The sequence below is a fragment of the Myxine glutinosa genome, chromosome 12 (assembly GCF_964187855.1).
Source record: "Myxine glutinosa chromosome 12, kmMyxGlut1.1, whole genome shotgun sequence".
Lineage (NCBI taxonomy): Eukaryota > Metazoa > Chordata > Myxini > Myxiniformes > Myxinidae > Myxine > Myxine glutinosa.
The window spans coordinates 2686802-2706276 of NC_136272.1; the positions used below are offsets into that span (position 1 = coordinate 2686802).

The window sequence follows — 19475 nt, forward strand, 5'->3', positions numbered from 1 at the left end:
AGTTCACCATGCCCAGGAACTCCTGGAGCCCCTTGATCGTGCAGGGGGGGGGGGGGGGGGAAACCCCTTCACCGCCTCCACCTTGGCCGGTAGGGGGACGGCCCCGTGCGTGGTGATGCGGTGCCCCAAAAAGTCGATTTCAGCGACACCGAACCGGCACTTGGCGGGGTTCACGATCAGGCCGTGCTGGCCCAGACTTTCGAAGAGCGTGCGGAGATGGTGAAGGTGCTCTTCGCGGGACGCGCTGGCGACGAGGATGTCATCCAGGTATACGTACACAAAATCCAAGTCACGCAAGACGCTGTCCATGAGTCGCTGGAATGCCTGAGCTGCATTTTTCAAACTGAAAGGCAGCCGGAGGCATCCCAGCTGGCATCCCTGCACCCCGGACGCCGCCGGTCGCCAGAAGGCGCTTCGGCCGGGTCATCCGTTTGCCCCGCAAACTGGCCCTGCAGGTGCGCGGGAATTCTGGGGGGGGGGGGGGGGGGGGGCGCGTGTGGCGGACACGAAAGCTCACTGGCGTGAGGGCATCATTCCGCACACCAAGTGGGCGGCGGCCACGCCCGAGGGGTAGGCGTGGCCGCGGGATATACACCGAGCGCGCAGCCCGGGGCGCTCCAGTGCTGCAGTTGAGCTCTTATAATAAAGACTTGAACTTACCGCGTTGTCCGCTTCCTCCTTGTTGGTTGGGGAGGGGGGATAGGGCGGGTTGGGGAGGGGGATAGGGCGGGTTGGGGAGGGGGGATAGGGCGGGTTGGGGAGGGGGGATAGGGCGGGTTGGGGAGGGGGGATAGGGCGGGTTGGGGAGGGGGGATAGTGCGGTTGGGGGGGGGGATAGGCGGGTTGGGGAGGGGGGATAGGGCGGGTTGGGGAGGGGGGATAGGGCGGGTTGGGGAGGGGGATAGGGCGGGTTGGGGTGGGGGGATAGGGCGGGTTGGGGAGGGGGATAGGGCGGGTTGGGAGGGGGATAGGGCGGGTTGGGGAGGGGGATGGGCGGGTTGGGGAGGGGGGATAGGGCGGGTTGGGGTGGGGGGATAGGGCGGGTTGGGAGGGGGGATAGGGCGGGTTGGGAGGGGGGATAGGGCGGGTTGGGGAGGGGGATAGGGCGGGTTGGGGAGGGGGGATAGGGCGGGTTGGGGAGGGGGGATAGGGCGGGTTGGGGAGGGGGGATAGGGCGGGTTGGGGAGGGGGGATAGGGCGGGTTGGGGAGGGGGATAGGGCGGGTTGGGGAGGGGGGATAGGGCGGGTTGGGGAGGGGGATAGGGCGGGTTGGGGAGGGGGGATAGGGCGGGTTGGGGAGGGGGGATAGGGCGGGTTGGGGGGGCATAGGGTGGGTTGGGGGGGGAGGAGAGGAGCAGGACGGGCGGGTTGGGGAGAGGAGGAGGTGCGAGTTGTGAGCGTTGTTGTTGTCGTCGTGGTTGTTGTTGTTGTTGTTGTTGTTGTCCACTACCGGATTCGAACCATTAACAGCTGAGGAAGCTTAAGCTCTTTCATTTGGCCCCTCAATAGGAATTTCTGACGATGTCAGTACCTCATTCACCAAGCTCGTTCCTCACATCCTGACGCTCTTCACGAGAACGCGCGGTTAGTGGGGCGTGGTTTAATACCAGAAACGACCAATCAACTCTGAGTGCACTGAGGAGAATCTGGAGGGTGAAGAAGAAGAGGGAAGAGGCTGTTTTACGAGCCCTGTCGAGTGTCGACTCTCGAGAAGTTTGAAACTAAAAGGTATGATAGCGTGGAACAGATAAATACTGTACTTCACTGTCTTCGGTTTCCCTTGGGACTATCGGCAGAGTGCTACTTCAACATCCGCTCGCTGTTCACGACCATAGATATATTACTAGATGCCGCATGGCCTTTCACTATCAGCGCTTGTCGCGATACGTCGGAAGCGCCGCCATCTTGCGGACGTGCAACCAGCATGTGTGATCATTGGATCCAAGGCTAAAAAATTGACTCCTAGACCGCAGCTCGGTTAATAATGAACGGATCTGTACAATTAATAATACCTCATTTTAATGCTGAGGAAAATTTCTATTTAATAAGAGCAAAGTTTTTCATAGGAGGAAAGTTGGGGGTACTGTAAAAAGCATACCGGCCAGAATAAGCAGACCATCCAGAATCGCAGACCACCCACACAGCAGGAACAGACCACCCTCACAGCAGGAGTAGACCACCCTCACAGCAGGAGTAGACCACCCACTCAGCAGGAGCAGACCACCCTCACAGCAGGAACAGACCACCCTCACAGCAGGAGCAGACCACCCACACAGCAGGAGCAGACCACCCTCACAGCAGGAACAGACCACCCTCACAGCAGGAGCAGACCACCCACACAGCAGGAGCAGACTACCCTCACAGCAGGAGCAGACCACCCACACAGCAGGAGCAGACCACCCTCACAGCAGGAGCAGACCACCCTCACAGCAGGAGCAGACCACCCTCACAGCAGGAGCAGACCACCCTCACAGCAGGAGCAGACCACCCTCACAGCAGGAGCAGACCACCCTCACAGCAGGAGCAGACCACCCTCACAGCAGGAGCAGACCAGACACACAGCAGGAGCAGACCACCCACACAGCAGGAGCAGACCACCCTCACAGCAGGAGCAGACCACCCTCACAGCAGGAGCAGACCACCCTCACAGCAGGAGCAGACCACCCTCACAGCAGGAACAGACCACCCTCACAGCAGGAACAGACCACACTCACAGCAGGAGCAGACCACCCACACAGCAGGAACAGACCATCCTCACAGCAGGAGCAGACCATCCTCACAGCAGGAGCAGACCATCCTCACAGCAGGAGCAGACCATCCTCACAGCAGGAACAGACCATCCTCACAGCAGGAGCAGACCACCCTCACAGCAGGAACAGACCACCCTCACAGCAGGAACAGACCACACTCACAGCAGGAGCAGACCACCCACACAGCAGGAACAGACCACCCTCACAGCAGGAACAGACCACCCTCACAGCAGGAGCAGACCATCCTCACAGCAGGAGCAGACCATCCTCACAGCAGGAGCAGACCATCCTCACAGCAGGAACAGACCAACCTCACAGCAGGAGCAGACCAACCTCACAGCAGGAACAGACCACCCTCACAGCAGGAACAGACCACCCTCACAGCAGGAGCAGACCACCCTCACAGCAGGAGCAGACCACCCTCACAGCAGGAGCAGACCACCCTCACAGCAGGAGTAGACCACCCTCACAGCAGGAGCAGACCACCCTCACAGCAGGAGCAATCCACCCTCACAGCAGGAGCAGACCACCCTCACAGCAGGAGCAGACCACCCTCACAGCAGGAGCAGACCACCCTCACAGCAGGAGCAGACCACCCTCACAGCAGGAGCAGACCACCCTCACAGCAGGAGCAGACCACCCTCACAGCAGGAGCAGACCAGACAATGAATAAACATTCTCTGTGACTCACAGGAAATTAATTAAGATTAGATGTACATATAACATGATGTTAAATATGGACTAACCAAATAATACTTAAAAAAAGGCTATCAATTAAGCTCAATCAATTAATCCCTACCTCAAACAATTGTTGTGTTTAAATGCATGTACATGTATAACATTTGTATCTGTTTATAAGATATTGTACTGTAACCTCTTCAGCTTTTGTTTGAAATAAAAAATCTATCTATCTATCTATCTATCTATCAATTAAAGAACTATTATATTAATTTATTTGTTATCTATCTATAATTCCAGTAATCTCTGTGTGTGTGTCTGTATGCGACCGCTGTTTCTCGACAACTACCGGTCCGATATACTTGAAACTTGCCAGGTATATTGCTGGGGACCCGAGGATGTGCCTTTTCAAGGTTTCATATTAATCGGACAAGTAGTTAGCGAGCTATGTCCAAAAAACGATTCAACCAATCAGAGAGCAGCGAGCTATCACGTGTGCCGAACGTGGCGAACAGACTCTGCCTCGGACGGCACATTTGAGAGCGTATTCATTTATTTCACGTTGGCAAACTATGTTGGCGTTAAACTATGTTTTAAAACTAATTAAAACTAATTTGCGATTCTTTCGCTTTCCTGCGCGTTTGTGCACGCTATGGCGATTTCTTTACCAAACTCCGCAAGCCGTTCGCTTTGGACCAAACCATTTCATGTAAATAGAGGGGGGGGATTGTCACCGTACTCGCAAGCCGTTCGCTTTGGACCAAACCATTTCATGTAAATAGAGGGGGGGGATTGTCACCGTACTCGCAAGCCGTTCGCTTTGGACCAAACCATTTCATGTAAATAGAGGGGGGGGATATAATTTTAGATATATATATAGTACGGGCATGCCCTAGTAAATGGAAAAGTCCATAACTCATTATTATAATGACATAAAAAGTTATTTAGCATGTTTAGAGGTCAGGTTTGGTTCAAAGTGGATGGCCACAAATATGCACTAGTTTTAAGATATTTCTTCACCAGCCTCACCTGAAAAAATATTTTTCATACTTTTCAATTACTTTGAATGAAAATGAATGAATGATCGTTTTAAGGCCATTTTCCCCGCGAGAGCGGGGGTTAGCCTTGCGGGCCCCATGACAATCATGGTTCCCTGTTTGAGGCAATGTTTTTATGGCCGGATGCCCTTCCTGACGCCAACCCTTGGTCGCCTCTTACGATGCGCAGGGATACGGTGTACCTATTATAAACCGGGGTACACACCGTGATCATTCATCCCAGCAAGCTGGTACTCAATTTGCCGACCTCGGAAGGATGACAGGCTGAGTCAACCCCCCTGGCGTTAATTCAGCGATCGACCGGGATTCAAACCCAGGATCCTCGGATCCCAATCCGGCACCCTAACCGCGAAGCCAACACCAGGCTTTAACAAACAAAAATAAAACTCACACCAAAATGATCAACTCGCGTGAGCAACAATAATTAATATTCCCTAGAAAAAAGCAACAAAACTTCCAAACAACCTACAAGAATTTTCAAAGTTACTTCACTCTGGATAAAGCATCAGCAACGACATTGTCCCTGCCCTTTACATGCTCAATTTCCAAGTTGAACTCCTGCAAAGCCAAACTCCATCTCATCAACCTCTGATTTTTATTTTTCGTTTTTTGAATGAAGGTTAAGGGGTTGTGATCAGTGAAGACTTTTATAGGAAAGGTAGTAGTTCCCAGATACACCTCATAATGCTGAAGCGCTAGCAGGAGAGTAAGGGTCTCTTTTTCCACAGTGGCATAATTTGCCTGGTGTTTGTTAAACTTTTTCGAATAGTAGCACACCGGGTGATCCACGCCATCACCATCTTCCTGGAATAGAACTGCCCCAGCCCCCACATCACTTCCATCAATGGCCAACTTGAATGGTTCTTGAAAATCCGGCGCTGCTAGGACAGGAGAGCTCATTAATATCACTTTGACGTGGGCAAAGGCAGCCTGACATTTGTCATCCCAAACAAACTTGGTCTCTTTCCTCAGCAAATTCGTTAAAGGGGCTACCACATCAGAAAAATTCCTGCAGAACTGCCGGTACCAACAAGCCATACCCAAGAATCTCATAAGATCCTTCTTCCCTTTTGGAACTTGGAAGCGATCAATGGCTTCTATCTTGGCTATCACCGGTTGCACCTGACCCTGACCTACTACATGGCCGAGGAACACCACCTGTGCTTTTACAAACTCACTCTTAGATAAGTTGATGGTGAACCCTGCCTCGGTCAGTTTCTTGAAAAATGCATGAATTTGTTTAAGACTAGGGCGTGCCCGTACTATATATATATCTAAAATTATATCCCCCCCCTCTATTTACATGAAATGGTTTGGTCCATTCGCAAAGCCAAAGCGAACGGCTTGCGAGTACGGTGACTATCCCCCCCCTCTATTTACATGAAATGGTTTGGTCCATTCGCAAAGCCAAAGCGAACGGCTTGCGAGTACGGTGACTATCCCCCCCCCCCCCTCTATTTACATGAAATGGTTTGGTCCATTCGCAAAGCCAAAGCGAACGGCTTGCGATTACGGTGACCATACCTTGGGAACCACTTGTCCGATTAATTTCAAACCTTGAAAAGGCACATCCTCGGGTCCCCAGCAATATACCTGGCAAGTTTCAAGTATATCGGACCGGTAGTTGTCGAGAAACAGCGGTCGCATACAGACAGACAGACACACAGAGATTACTGGAATTATAGATAGATGATCTTCCATGGTCATGGTGTGGATGATGACATTATCCAGATAAGCCTCCACCCCCTCAAGGTCTGCAATAAGCTTATTAATCAGCCGTTGAAATGTAGCAGGCCCGTTTTTCAATCCAAAGGGAAGAACCTTGTACTGATACAACCCATTTGGTGCGACTAAAGCCGAGATTTCCTTGGCTCTATCAGAAAGAGGAATCTGCCAATACCCTTCAGCAAGTCAAACTTAGTTACAAATTTAGCTGGGCCTATTCTATCAATACAGTCATCAATCCTCGGGATGGGATACGAGTCGGTCTTGGTCACTGCATTAACCCGTTTTAAATCCGTACAACAGCGAAAACTGCCATCGGGTTTGGAACCAACACATGGTGAGCTCCATTCACTGCTGCTTGGTTCGATGATGTCATTCTCCAACATATACTGAACCTCCTTCCGAAGATACTCCATCTTCACAGGGTTCATCCGATAGGGGTGTTGCTTCACAGGAGTGGCTTCCCCCACCTCAATATCATGATATACCAAGTCAGTACGACCAGGTACATCTGTGAACAAATGTGCAAACTCAAAAATTAGGCTGGACAGTTGTCCTTGTTTTTCCCTCGTCAAATGACCTAATTTCTCATCTAAACGACTCAATACTTCCGTGTTCCTCAATCTGGGACAAGCCTGGTCATCAAAGTTATCAAACTTCACACCGGCCTCAACCTCTGGATTCTCTTTCACCCCGACTGCAGGTGAGACAGGAACCATTTTCCCCACAGGCTTCCTCTCATGATATTTCTTCAGTCGGTTGACATGACATAGCTGCCGCTTTTTCCGTCGGTTGGGAGTTGTCACCACGTAATCTGTTTCATTAATCCTCCTTTCGATTGCATAGGGACCAAAATATCTAGCCTGTAGTAGCTGACCTGGAACAGGAAGCAACACTAACACTCGGTCCTCAGGACTGAAATTTCTTATCTGAGATTTCTTGTCATGTCTCACTTTCATTTTATCCTGTGTCACTTTCAAGTTTCTTCTTGCAACTTCACAAGCCTTTGCCAATCTGTGCCTAACCGTTGACACATTACCACTGTTGACTGTGACTCCTCCTGTAGCCACTGTTCTTTCACCAATTTCAATGGTCCTCGAACTGCGTGTCCAAACACAAGTTCAAAAGGACTGAATCCCAATGACTCCTGAACAGATTCCCTCATAGCAAACAACAATAAGGGTATTCCCTCATCCCAATCCTTGTCACATTCAAAACAATACGTTCTGATCATATTCTTCAATGTCTGGTGAAACCTTTCCAAGGCCCCTTGGCTCTCGGGATGGTAAGTACTTGATCTTACTTGCTCCACTCCCAACAGGTGTACCACTTGCTGAAAAAGTGTTGACATGAAATTGGAACCCTGATCAGACTGGTGACCTTAGGTAGGCCAACCAAAGTGAAAAATTTAATCAAGGCCTTCGCAATAACTGCCGCAGTAATTTTCCTAAGAGGCACTGCTTCTGGGAACCTCGTGGAAGCGCACATGATGGTCAGCAAATACTGATGTCCAGCCTTTGTTTTAGGTAAAGGGCCTACACAGTCAATAATGACTCTGCTGAATGGCTCTTCAAAAGCTGGAATTGGTTTTAAAGGTGCAGATGGGACTTTCTGATTAGGTTTTCCCACCAGTTGGCAAGAATGGCAAGATTTACAGAACTCCGCCACATCACGTCTCAATCCTGGCCAGAAAAAATGTACCAAAATTCTGTCACGTGTCTTGTTCACTCCAAGGTGCCCGGCCAAAGGTGTCTCATGTGCCAAACTCAACATCTCCTTCCGGTACGGCTGTGGCACCACAATTTGGTAATGAACTTTCCACTCATCATTTGCTGGTCTCCATTTTCTCATGAGTATTTCCCCTTTCATGAAGTAACCAACAGGTATAGCCTCTTCCTCTGTAACGGCGTTACCAATCAAACTCCGGAGCTCCGAATCTCCGTGTTGTTCTTCAACAAGTCTTTTTCGGACCAGCACCGTTTGTTCAGCCTCGTTCCCAGATGTCTCGGACGGACACGCCATTTCCTCTTTTGGTCCAGATGCCACCTTTTCCTTAGGTTCCTTGTCCCACTAGAGATTCCACCACCAATGTCTGAATTTCTGCTTTCTTCATACTAACTCGGACCTCCAAGTTACAATATTTGGCCAATATCATGAGTTCCGATTTTTTAACGCCTGGAACTGTGCCTCATTAGGGGATGTCGCAAACTTTAAACACCATGGTGACTATTAGTTAGCACCTGTCACTTTCACACAAAAAATTCCAAATTTTCAGAAAAATTTGGGAATGCTAGAAAGTTCCAAATTTGGGAATGTTAGGGAATTCAATCCCAGACGAGCCCCCAATTTCTGTTACGTGCTCCTCCCCAAACCCTGGTCACAGTATACCTCCGAGCCCCGAAAGGAATCACGGCAGAAAGAAGTGCTATTATGTGTGCCAATGACCAATGGTGAAACCACACCAATCAGTTGTTTCCAAAAAACAAGTATTGTATTAGTATTGCACAATAATACCAGCACAAGTACAATATGTTTCAATTGCACAACAAAAATACCATATGTTACGTGCTCCTCCCCGACCCCCTGGTCACGGTGTACCTCCGAGCCCCGAGAGGAGTCACGGCAGAAAAATGTGTTATTCTGTATGTCAAAGATCAATGGTGAAGCCACACCAATTGTTACCAACAAACAAATATTGTATTAAGATCACACAAGAACAACAGTACAAAAACAATAGTAATCAATTGTACAACAAATAGTATATCATTCCTATGATGGTACCATCAGATTCGTACAATATAACTCACTGTGCTCCAAGTGAGCGAAAAGAAGAAGATTCCCAATGTCTCTATTCCCCGGCTTCAAGTCAAAGTCGATCCACTCCAGCGATCGACAGATCAATGTCCAATCGAGACAAGAATCCCGTTGGGTTGGCAGTTACAGTCCGGCTGCCAAAGCTGTGCAAAGGCGCCCTCCAGGCGACTGGGAAATCCAAAGGCGCCCTCCAGGCGACTGGGAAATCACACCCTCGGGTATGGATGTTCCACAGCTCGCAGTCGGCAAACCTCAGATTTACCTTCAGGTATATCCGCGTTGCACACACACACACACCAGATACGTCTGAAAGCGGTGAAAACGGCTGACGTGAAGCAAAGAAAAACCTTGCATGACGCGCAAAGGCTGAAGCGAAGCAAAGAAACCTTGCTCGGCGCGCGAGTCAAAATGGCCGACGGCCCGTTTTCGTGACGTAACGGCCCGATGATAATTCTCTCCGGAATCGATCGCAAAACCTGACACGCAGGTTAATCTGTCACAGCGATAACCACTCTGTCGCAGGAATCCCTTTCCTGGGAAACCCAAAGCTCACTCGTGACTCTTGCTTGCCAATGTTCACTCCAGAACGCAGAGCAACTATGCTTCTTGTCCGACTCCACTCGCTCCGCCTTCTTTTTCTCTTCTCTTCCTCTTCGTCGTCCGGTTCCCGATCTGGTTTCCGGTTTCTTTTTAACTCTAACTTTTCCACCTTTTGAAAACAGTTCATAAACAATAAACCTTTTGAAAACAATAACAGTACATGGAATCAAAAATGTTTACAGTGGATGAAAACCACCACAACGGAAGTGACGAATCCGTAACACATACAATTCATATGATGGTACCATCAGTTTCTTAACTCGATAACTCACTGTGCTCCACGTGAGCGAAATGTAACATTCCCAAAGTCACTGTCCCGGCACCAGGCCAAAGTCGATCCACGCTCCAGTGATCACAAGAAAAAGGTCGTATCGAGACCAGAATCTCGGTCGGCTGACAGTCAACGCTGCCGAAGAGCCGCTGGGGGAGGGGGGGGGGGGACCTCGGTCAGGCAAAGGTGCACCCAAAACGCGACTGGGAATACGCCCTGTCGGTTCACCAGACAATGACGCTGGTATGGACGTTCAGCGGCACCCAAACGGAGAACCGCAAATTCCCAATCGAAATCCACGTTGCACACGCAAACCAGGCTAACGGCTAGGCGCGGTGAAATGGCAGGAGCGAGGTGAAAAGGCTGGAGCGATGCGAAATGGCGGACCGGCACGTAATGGAGGCGTACCTGCTCTCCAACAACGATTCTCTTCAGAATCAACCGCAAAACCCGTCACGCATGTTTATCTGTCACAGCGATCATGACTCTGTCACAGGAATCCCTTTCCCGGGAAAACCAATCTTCGCTCGTGACCCACGTTCGCCAGCGTCTGCTGGAGACCTCAAAGCAGCTCGGCTTTCTCCCCCGACCTCACTTGCTCCGCTCTCGCTTCCTCTTCTTCTCTTCCGGTTTCTCCCGATCCATTTCGTTTTTCTTTTAAAACACTAATTTTTCCCTTTTGAAAACAGTTATTTCCATTTCACTCAAACTATACCAAGAATAGTACATGGAACTAAAAATGCTTACAGTGGATGAAAACCACAACGACGGAAGTGACGAAACCGTAACACCTGGCATTGATGAAATTGACAGCTATTTTGGGTCAGGCTATCTAAGTGGCATACTACTTCTACTACCTCTACTACTTCTACTACTTCTTTACATTATTAGCCCCCTTGGACTTAGTCCGATTTGGTCTCGTCCATCCGTCCGTCCCCAACCATTTCTCGATATGCATGGACCGATTTTGTTCAAACTTGGCATAAAAACAACACATGGGCATATATATGAAGAAGACTTTGTTCTGTAATCCGAGAAAAGATGGCCGGCTGACGGCCGAATTAAAGACAGAGAGGAGTCGGTAGAAGACAGAAAGACCACCAACCTGCCTGCGGTGAGTGAGTGAAAGGCCCTCAGAGTTAGCTTCATCGCAGGAGATTCCAATGATTCTGAAAGCTTTGGTGTCAACAGCGTGAAGCTGAGCGAGGTGTGAGGCAGGAGCACCAGCCCAGAGCGGAAAGCAGTATTCCATTGAGCTGCGGATGAAAGCCTTGTATGTGGTGAGGAGCTAAGGTGTGCCAAGGAAGGACTTCACACGACGGAGGATGCCTAGTCGGCGACTGGCTTTGGAGGCCAGCTTGAAATGTGGTTTTCCCAGGAAAGATCATGGCAGATAGTGAGACCCAAGAGCTTGAGTGACAGAACTTCTTGGAGAGGATTGTTGAGAAAGTAGATGGGAGGGTTGTCCAGTCAGTCTTTTTGGAGAGCAGAGCTGTGTGCCAGGCCATATTGACGGCACGTGATATGTCAAGGGAGACGGCTCTGATTTCCTGTTTGGCATTGAGGACCTCCATCCATTGTTGAGACAGCAGACGCAACATGTCCAGAGTAGAATGTCCTGGTCTGAATCCAAATTGATGATCAGAGATCAAGCCATTGGAGAAGAGGAAAGATTTCATATCCGAAGCAATGATGGATTCCATGAGTTTGCTGATAATTGGGAGCAAGCTGATTGGTCTGTAGTTGCAAGGATCTGTTTTTGCACCTTTTTTGTGTAAAGCGGTAATGTTTGCTGATTTCCAAGATGCTGGCAGATGACCTTGAGCAAAAGAGAGGGTGAAAATAACAGAGAGAGGGTGAGATAGAGTAGCAGAGCAGGATTTTAGGACCCGTGGGCTGATGCCGTCTGGTCCAGTTGCAGAATCAGAGTCGAGGGTTGACAGAAACTTCTCCACCTTGTCAGGAGAGAAGGACACAGAGTCCAGGAGCAGTTGGGTTCGACTGGGAAAGGTGGGAACAGAGATAGATGGGTTTGGGACACAAGATTTTGAGGTAAACAGAGTTGAGGCATTCGGCTTTGTCACGTGCGGTGTCAACAGTGTGGCCATTTGAGGTAAGGGAGGGGATGGAGGGGGAACAAACGCCAGAAACGGATTTGACCAGACACACCAGGATTTGGAGGAAGGAGACAGGTTTGAGAGTTCATTCTTGAGTGTGGAGAGATAGTGTGGAGACTTCTGAAGGAATATTTAGTCGCCATTTTTTGTAATTATTTAAAGTAAAGAAAGTTGCACATTTATTACATGGTTTTATGTTTAGATATTTGGGGGAATGTTTAAGATGTTTGATGACTGTGCAAGCTTCGTTTCCTTTTATATCTGTAAAAAGAGCTGACTTATTTCAAACGACCACATGGTTACGTAATTATGAAGACGATATGATTATGATTATATCACCTAAGTGTGGCCATGAAAGGTCGAAAGATCAAGTGCCCCAGGACATTGTTTTCTAGTTTTGTAACCCAATTTATTGCTTCCTTGTGCTCACTCCTGAGGGGAGACACACGCATGTTCCGAGCTTTGTGAAAGGAAATGAGATTACCTTCAGTTAGATTTGCAAATGAATGTATTCTATCTCTATACATATCTTAAAGTGTGAACTTTATCGGAAGGTATTTCAGAATCTGTGTTGTGGTACGTTGACGTTGACGTTGAACTTGAAGTGGGTTTTAAGTTAAAGCATCGTAGTATCCGGTAGCGTGGCCGAGCGGTCTAAGGCGCTGGATTAAGGCTCCAGTCTCCTCGGAGGCGTGGGTTCGAATCCCACCGCTGCCATCTTTTGAACGTTCACGTTTATAATATGTTTTGTGAAACGAAGTTATGTCTTCAAAATTGCTTTCTTACCTTGATGGAAGTATCATTAAAATTTAGAAAACATCATTTAAGGAAATTATATTAATAGTCAGCAGCGGCTCCACATGGTTCCTCGTCGATGTGAATACAAACAACAACAACAACAACAACGACTTGTGGTGAGCAGCGGCTCCACATGGTTCCTCGTCGATGTGAATACAAACAACAACAACAACAACAACGACTTGTGGTGAGCAGCGGCTCCACATGGTTCCTCGTCGATGTGAATACAAACAACAACAACGACCTGTGGTCAGCAGCACCTCCACATGGTTCCTCGTCGATGTGAATACAAAAAACAACAACAACAACGACTTGTAGTCAGCAGCGGCTCCACATGGTTCCTCGTCGATGTGAATACAAACAACAACAACAACGACTTGTGGTCAGCAGCGGCTCCACATGGTTCCTCGTCGATGTGAATACAAACAACAACAACAACGACTTGTAGTCAGCAGCGGCTCCACATGGTTCCTCGTCGATGTGAATACAAACAACAACAACAACGACTTGTGGTCAGCAGCGGCTCCACATGGTTCCTTGTCGATGTGAATACAAACAACAACAACAACGACTTGTGGTCAGCAGCGGCTCCACATGGTTCCTTGTCGATGTGAATACAAACAACAACAACAACAACGACTTGTGGTCAGCAGCGGCTCCACATGGTTCCTCGTCGATGTGAATACAAACAACAACAACAACAACGACTTGTGGTCAGTAGCCGCTCCACATGGTTCCTCGTCGATGTGAATACAAACAACAACGACTTGTGGTCAGCAGCGGCTCCACATGGTTCCTCGTCGATGTGAATACAAACAACAACAACGACTTGTGGTCAGCAGCGGCTCCACATGGTTCCTCGTCGATGTGAATACAAACAACAACAACAACAACGACTTGTGGTCAGCAGCGGCTCCACATGGTTCCTCGTCGATGTGAATACAAACAACAACGACCTGTGGTCAACAGCGGCTCCACATGGTTCCTCGTCGATGTGAATACAAACAACAACAACGACTGTGGTCAGCAGCGGCTCCACATGGTTCCTCGTCGATGTGAATACAAACAACAACAACGACTGTGGTCAACAGCGGCTCCACATGGTTCCTCGTCGATGTGAATACAAACAACAACAACGACTGTGGTCAGCAGCGGCTCCACATGGTTCCTCGTCGATGTGAATACAAACAACAACAACGACTGTGGTCAGCAGCGGCTCCACATGGTTCCTCGTCGATGTGAATACAAACAACAACAACGACTGTGGTCAACAGCGGCTCCACATGGTTCCTCGTCGATGTGAATACAAACAACAACAACGACTGTGGTCAGCAGCGGCTCCACATGGTTCCTCGTCGATGTGAATACAAACAACAACGACCTGTGGTCAACAGCGGCTCCACATGGTTCCTCGTCGATGTGAATACAAACAACAACAACGACTGTGGTCAGCAGCGGCTCCACATGGTTCCTCGTCGATGTGAATAAAAAAATCCCCCAAAAACAACAACGACTTGTGGACTTGTGGTCGGCAGGAAATATTTGGCGGGAAAGTGTAGAAACTGCTGTGAGGTGAGTCGTGTGGTAGCTACGTGGTCGCGTTTGGTTGAGCTACTCCGAGCTTCGTCATGAATATCGTTGTAAAAATCATGTCTTTGTGACGACCGATGTTACGAGACCGGGGGCTCTGTTTCCCGCGTATTTTAATATTTCCGTCCTGAAACAAAGAAACTTCGCTTTGCTGCGGAGTGCAGGTTCGTCGATAAGATCCAGTCACGGGTCCTTTGTTTCATAAATTATAGCCGGAGTTGTAACACCATTGTACATGACGGATTTCGTGTCTGTTAAGTATCCGCCGCACTACCGGTACTGCTTCCGCTTCCCCATTCTCCCCCTCTCCCCCATTCTCCCCTCTCCCCCATTCTCCCCTCTCCCCCCACCCCCCAAGCACTACCCATTCCGCTCTACCCAACATTACCCCCCCTCCTCACCCCTCTGCACTACCAGTTCTGCACCCCATCCCCCCTACACTGCCCGTTCCGCTCTGGCCTCTGCACTACATGTTCCGCTGCCCCCCACCCCTCCACCACATGTTCCGCTCCCCCCACCCCTCCACTACATGTTCTGCTCCCCCCCCCACCCCTCCACTGCATGCTCTGCTCCCCCCACCCCTCCACTACATGTTCTGCTGCCCCACCCCTCCACTACATGTTCTGCTCCCCCCACCCCTCCACCACATGTTCTGCTCCCCCCACCCCTCCACTACATGTTCCGCCCCCCCCACCCCTCCACTACATGTTCCGCCCCCCCCACCCCTCCACTACATGTTCCGCCCCCCCCCACCCCTCCACTACATGTTCCGCCCCCCCCCCCCACCCCTCTACTGCAACTGCATGCTCCGCTCCTCCCACCCCTCCACTACATGTTCCGCTGCCCCCACCCCTCCATGACATGTTTTCTTGTTTGGTTGTTTTCTTGTTTGGTTGTTTTCTTGTTTGGTTGTTTTCTTGTTTGCTTGTTTTCGTGTTTGGTTGTTTTCTTGTTTGGTTGTTTTCTTGTTTGGTTGTTTGCTTGTTTGGTTGTTTTCTTGTTTGGTTGTTTTCTTGTTTGGTTGTTTTCGTGTTTGGTTGTTTTCTTGTTTGGTTGTTTTCTTGTTTGGTTGTTTTCATGTTTGGTTGTTTTCGTGTTTGGTTGTTTTCGTGTTTGCTTGTTTTCTTGTTTGGTTGTTTTCGTGTTTGGTTGTTTTCATGTTTGGTTGTTTTCGTGTTTGGTTGTTTTCGTGTTTGGTTGTTTTCATGTTTGGTTGTTTTCGTGTTTGGTTGTTTTCGTGTTTGGTTGTTTTCTTGTTTGGTTGTTTTCTTGTTTGGTTGTTTTCTTGTTTGGTTGTTTTCTTGTTTGGTTGTTTTCTTGTTTGCTTGTTTTCTTGTTTGCTTGTTTGTTTGGTTGTTTTCGTTTTTGGTTGTTTTCGTGTTTGGTTGTTTTTGTGTTTGGTTGTTTTCGTGTTTGGTTGTTTTCTTGTTTGGTTGTTTTCTTGTTTGGTTGTTTTCTTGTTTGGTTGTTTTCTTGTTTGCTTGTTTTCTTGTTTGCTTGTTTTCTTGTTTGCTTGTTTGTTTGGTTGTTTTCGTTTTTGGTTGTTTTCGTGTTTGGTTGTTTTTGTGTTTGGTTGTTTTCGTGTTTGGTTGTTTGCTTGTTTGCTTGTTTTCGTGTTTGGTTGTTTGCTTGTTTGGTTGTTTGCTTGTTTTCGTGTTTGGTTGTTTTCTTGTTTGGTTGTTTTCTTGTTTGCTTGTTTTCTTGTTTGGTTGTTTGCTTGTTTGCTTGTTTTCGTGTTTGGTTGTTTGCTTGTTTTCGTGTTTGGTTGTTTTCTTGTTTGGTTGTTTTCTTGTTTGGTTGTTTTCTTGTTTGGTTGTTTGCTTGTTTGCTTGTTTTCGTGTTTGGTTGTTTTCTTGCTTGGTTGTTTTCTTGTTTGGTTGTTTTCTTGTTTGCTTGTTTTCTTGTTTGCTTGTTTGTTTGGTTGTTTTCGTTTTTGGTTGTTTTCGTGTTTGGTTGTTTTTGTGTTTGGTTGTTTTCGTGTTTGGTTGTTTTCTTGTTTGGTTGTTTGCTTGTTTTCTTGTTTGCTTGTTTTCTTGTTTGGTTGTTTTCTTGTTTGCTTGTTTGCTTGTTTGTTTGGTTGTTTCCGTGTTTGGTTGTTTTCGTGTTTGGTTGTTTTCGTGTTTGGTTGTTTTCGTGTTTGGTTGTTTTTGTGTTTGGTTGTTTTCGTGTTTGGTTGTTTTCGTGTTTGGTTGTTTTGTTTGCTTGTTTTCATGTTTGGTTGTTTTCTTGTTTGCTTGTTTTCGTGTTTGCTTGTTTTTGTGTTTGGTTGTTTTCGTGTTTGGTTGTTTTCTTGTTTGCTTGTTTTCATGTTTGGTTGTTTTCGTGTTTGGTTGTTTTCGTGTTTGCTTGTTTTCTTGTTTGGTTGTTTTCGTGTTTGGTTGTTTTCATGTTTGGTTGTTTTCGTGTTTGGTTGTTTTCGTGTTTGGTTGTTTTCATGTTTGGTTGTTTTCGTGTTTGGTTGTTTTCGTGTTTGGTTGTTTTCTTGTTTGGTTGTTTTCTTGTTTGGTTGTTTTCTTGTTTGGTTGTTTTCTTGTTTGCTTGTTTTCTTGTTTGCTTGTTTGTTTGGTTGTTTCCGTGTTTGGTTGTTTTCGTGTTTGGTTGTTTTCGTGTTTGGTTGTTTTCTTGTTTGGTTGTTTTCGTGTTTGGTTGTTTTCGTGTTTGGTTGTTTTCGTGTTTGGTTGTTTTCGTGTTTGGTTGTTTTCGTGTTTGGTTGTTTTCGTGTTTGGTTGTTTTCGTGTTTGGTTGTTTTCGTGTTTGGTTGTTTTCTTGTTTGGTTGTTTTCGTGTTTGGTTGTTTTCGTGTTTGGTTGTTTTCGTGTTTGGTTGTTTCCGTGTTTGGTTGTTTTCGTGTTTGGTTGTTTTCGTGTTTGGTTGTTTTCTTGTTTGGTTGTTTTCGTGTTTGGTTGTTTTCGTGTTTGGTTGTTTTCGTGTTTGGTTGTTTTCGTGTTTGGTTGTTTTCGTGTTTGGTTGTTTGCTTGTTTGGTTGTTTGCTTGTTTTCGTGTTTGGTTGTTTTCGTGTTTGGTTGTTTTCGTGTTTGGTTGTTTTCGTGTTTGGTTGTTTTCGTGTTTGGTTGTTTTCGTGTTTGGTTGTTTTCGTGTTTGGTTGTTTTCGTGTTTGGTTGTTTTCGTGTTTGGTTGTTTTCGTGTTTGGTTGTTTTCGTGTTTGGTTGTTCTCTTGTTTGGTTGTTTGATTATTAATTAATTGATTGATTATGTAATTAGAATCGATTTATTAATTCCTTATTTATTTTCTTTCTCATCTGGAAATATCCGGCATATTTTGAGCGAAGAGGCTGAAATTTGGATACCAGAGTGACCAAGTTATTTGGCTATAAACGGTATTTTTGATTCATTGATTAATCAATCTATCAGTTGATTATTGAATTTTCTGATTGATTACTTAATTTTTACAAAGTTACAGATTTGGACAAAACAGTGGTTGTTTCGTTTTGCTATTCGCCAATTTATTTAGAAATTTGTGATTTTATGATCATTATTTATTTATTTTAATTACGCAATCAATCAATTTATTGCACACTGCTCCCTGCCAATCCTGTCTCCGTGTGCTGCACGGTGGCATCGTCATGCTCCGGGGGACATGTTATTTATTTATTTGGCATGGAGTGATGTACTTTGAATATAGCTCTACTTGTTTTTTGTTGTTGTTTTTTTTGTTTATCATTTGCTCGGGTTCTGAAGTCGATAAAAATACCGTTTTTAAGAAAACAACTTTCATTTGATGAGATTGTTACGGATTGCATTGTTCATCACGTGTTCTCTCTTTCCCCTTTTTGTCGTAGAGATAAAACCATGGCCTTTCATTTTGTTTTGCCTGAAGAATTGAAAGCACGATTATTAAGGGATGCTGGTAAGTGGTAATGGTTTGTTTTGTGGAAAATGTTTTATTCTTATTATTGTTTGTCTATTGTTGTTTTCACTAATCTATTTTGTCATTTGTGTGATCTTCAATGTGCCTTCTGAAAAATGAGGTTTTATAAATAATTTTATGATTGTCATTTCAATGATATTTGTCCTCTGATTAATGTTCATGAATCTCAAAACAGATCAAAGTAGACGGAGGTCGATGGTATGCAACCAGGAATTTTGGGTTGAAATAATTTTTTTGACCCCTGTGACCCCATGCCCCCATCCTTTACGGCATGAACCGGGGGTCCAATCCCAAAAATCGTCCCATATTTAATGGAATATGAAATGTTGTTGGAACAACATCCCCCAATGTTGAAATGCACACAAGGTTTCATACAAATGGTTCAAGCTCTGCTCGTAATTGCAGTTTTTGACCAAACCATAGGGTTCTTGGCCAAAATTATACTGCTCTCACACCATCTTGCCTTGTGTTGATCATAACGACCAGGTTTGGTGAAAAGTGAAATGCTGTAATCTACCTCTTTGTCGTTTTCAAGCTCGGCAGGTTTGTTTTTATCGATCTACAGTGAAATGTAAGGAAATGCCTTGTTGTAGTTTTCATGCTGCTTCTCATTAACTACCTCTGCCACCGAAGGTGGGTGGACGTTATGTTTTCAACCCTGTTTGTCTGTCTTTTTGTCTGTTTGTTTGTCTTTCTGTTTGTGAACAGGATATCTCAAAAAGTTGTGGACAGAATTGACGAAGCTTGTTGGACAGGTTGTGTGTGAGACAAGGACGAATTAATTTTAATTCTCGTGAAGATTGGAATGCTGATCCTGATCAGAGAATTCTTTCTTCATTGATTTTATTTATTCACCATTGAGTGATAGGGCTAAAACCGATATATAGCACGAAATCTGAAAAAGTATGGATGGATTCAGACGAAACCTGGTGGACTGGTTACCTCTGCCACCAAAGGTCGATGGAGGTTATGTTTTCACCCATGTCTGTCCGTTTGTCTGTCTGCCCGTTTGTGAACAGAATATGTCAAAAAGTTGTGGATAGATTCAGACCAAGTTTGGCAGAGATGTAGCCTACGTGACAAGGACAAAATGATTAGATTTTGATGAAGATCCGGATTCGGATCCGGCTACGAGAATTTTTAAAGTGATTCTTCACCATTCGGAGATGGGGCCAAAAACGACACA

General features: G+C 46.7%; 1 protein-coding gene and 1 non-coding gene across 4 annotated transcripts in view; both read left to right on the forward strand.

The window, feature by feature from the left end:
• Window positions 1–12648: 12648 nt before the first annotated feature.
• On the forward strand, window positions 12649–12730 carry TRNAL-AAG (transfer RNA leucine (anticodon AAG)). Its single transcript has one exon. It is a non-coding gene; the product is annotated as a tRNA-Leu (tRNA).
• Window positions 12731–13436: 706 nt separating this feature from the next.
• Window positions 13437–19475, forward strand: part of BRCA2 (BRCA2 DNA repair associated) — a 165166-nt gene continuing 159127 nt past the window's right edge. For 2 of the 3 annotated variants that reach the window (XM_068133413.2, XM_078766408.1), the window contains exons 1-2: window positions 13437–14383; window positions 18201–18268. In XM_068133413.2, the coding sequence (XP_067989514.2) occupies window positions 18211–18268 (58 nt within the window). In that variant the 5' untranslated portion in view covers window positions 13437–14383; window positions 18201–18210. The remainder of the gene's footprint in view (window positions 14384–18200; window positions 18269–19475) is intronic. The other variant, XM_078766409.1, reaches the window with a different exon arrangement.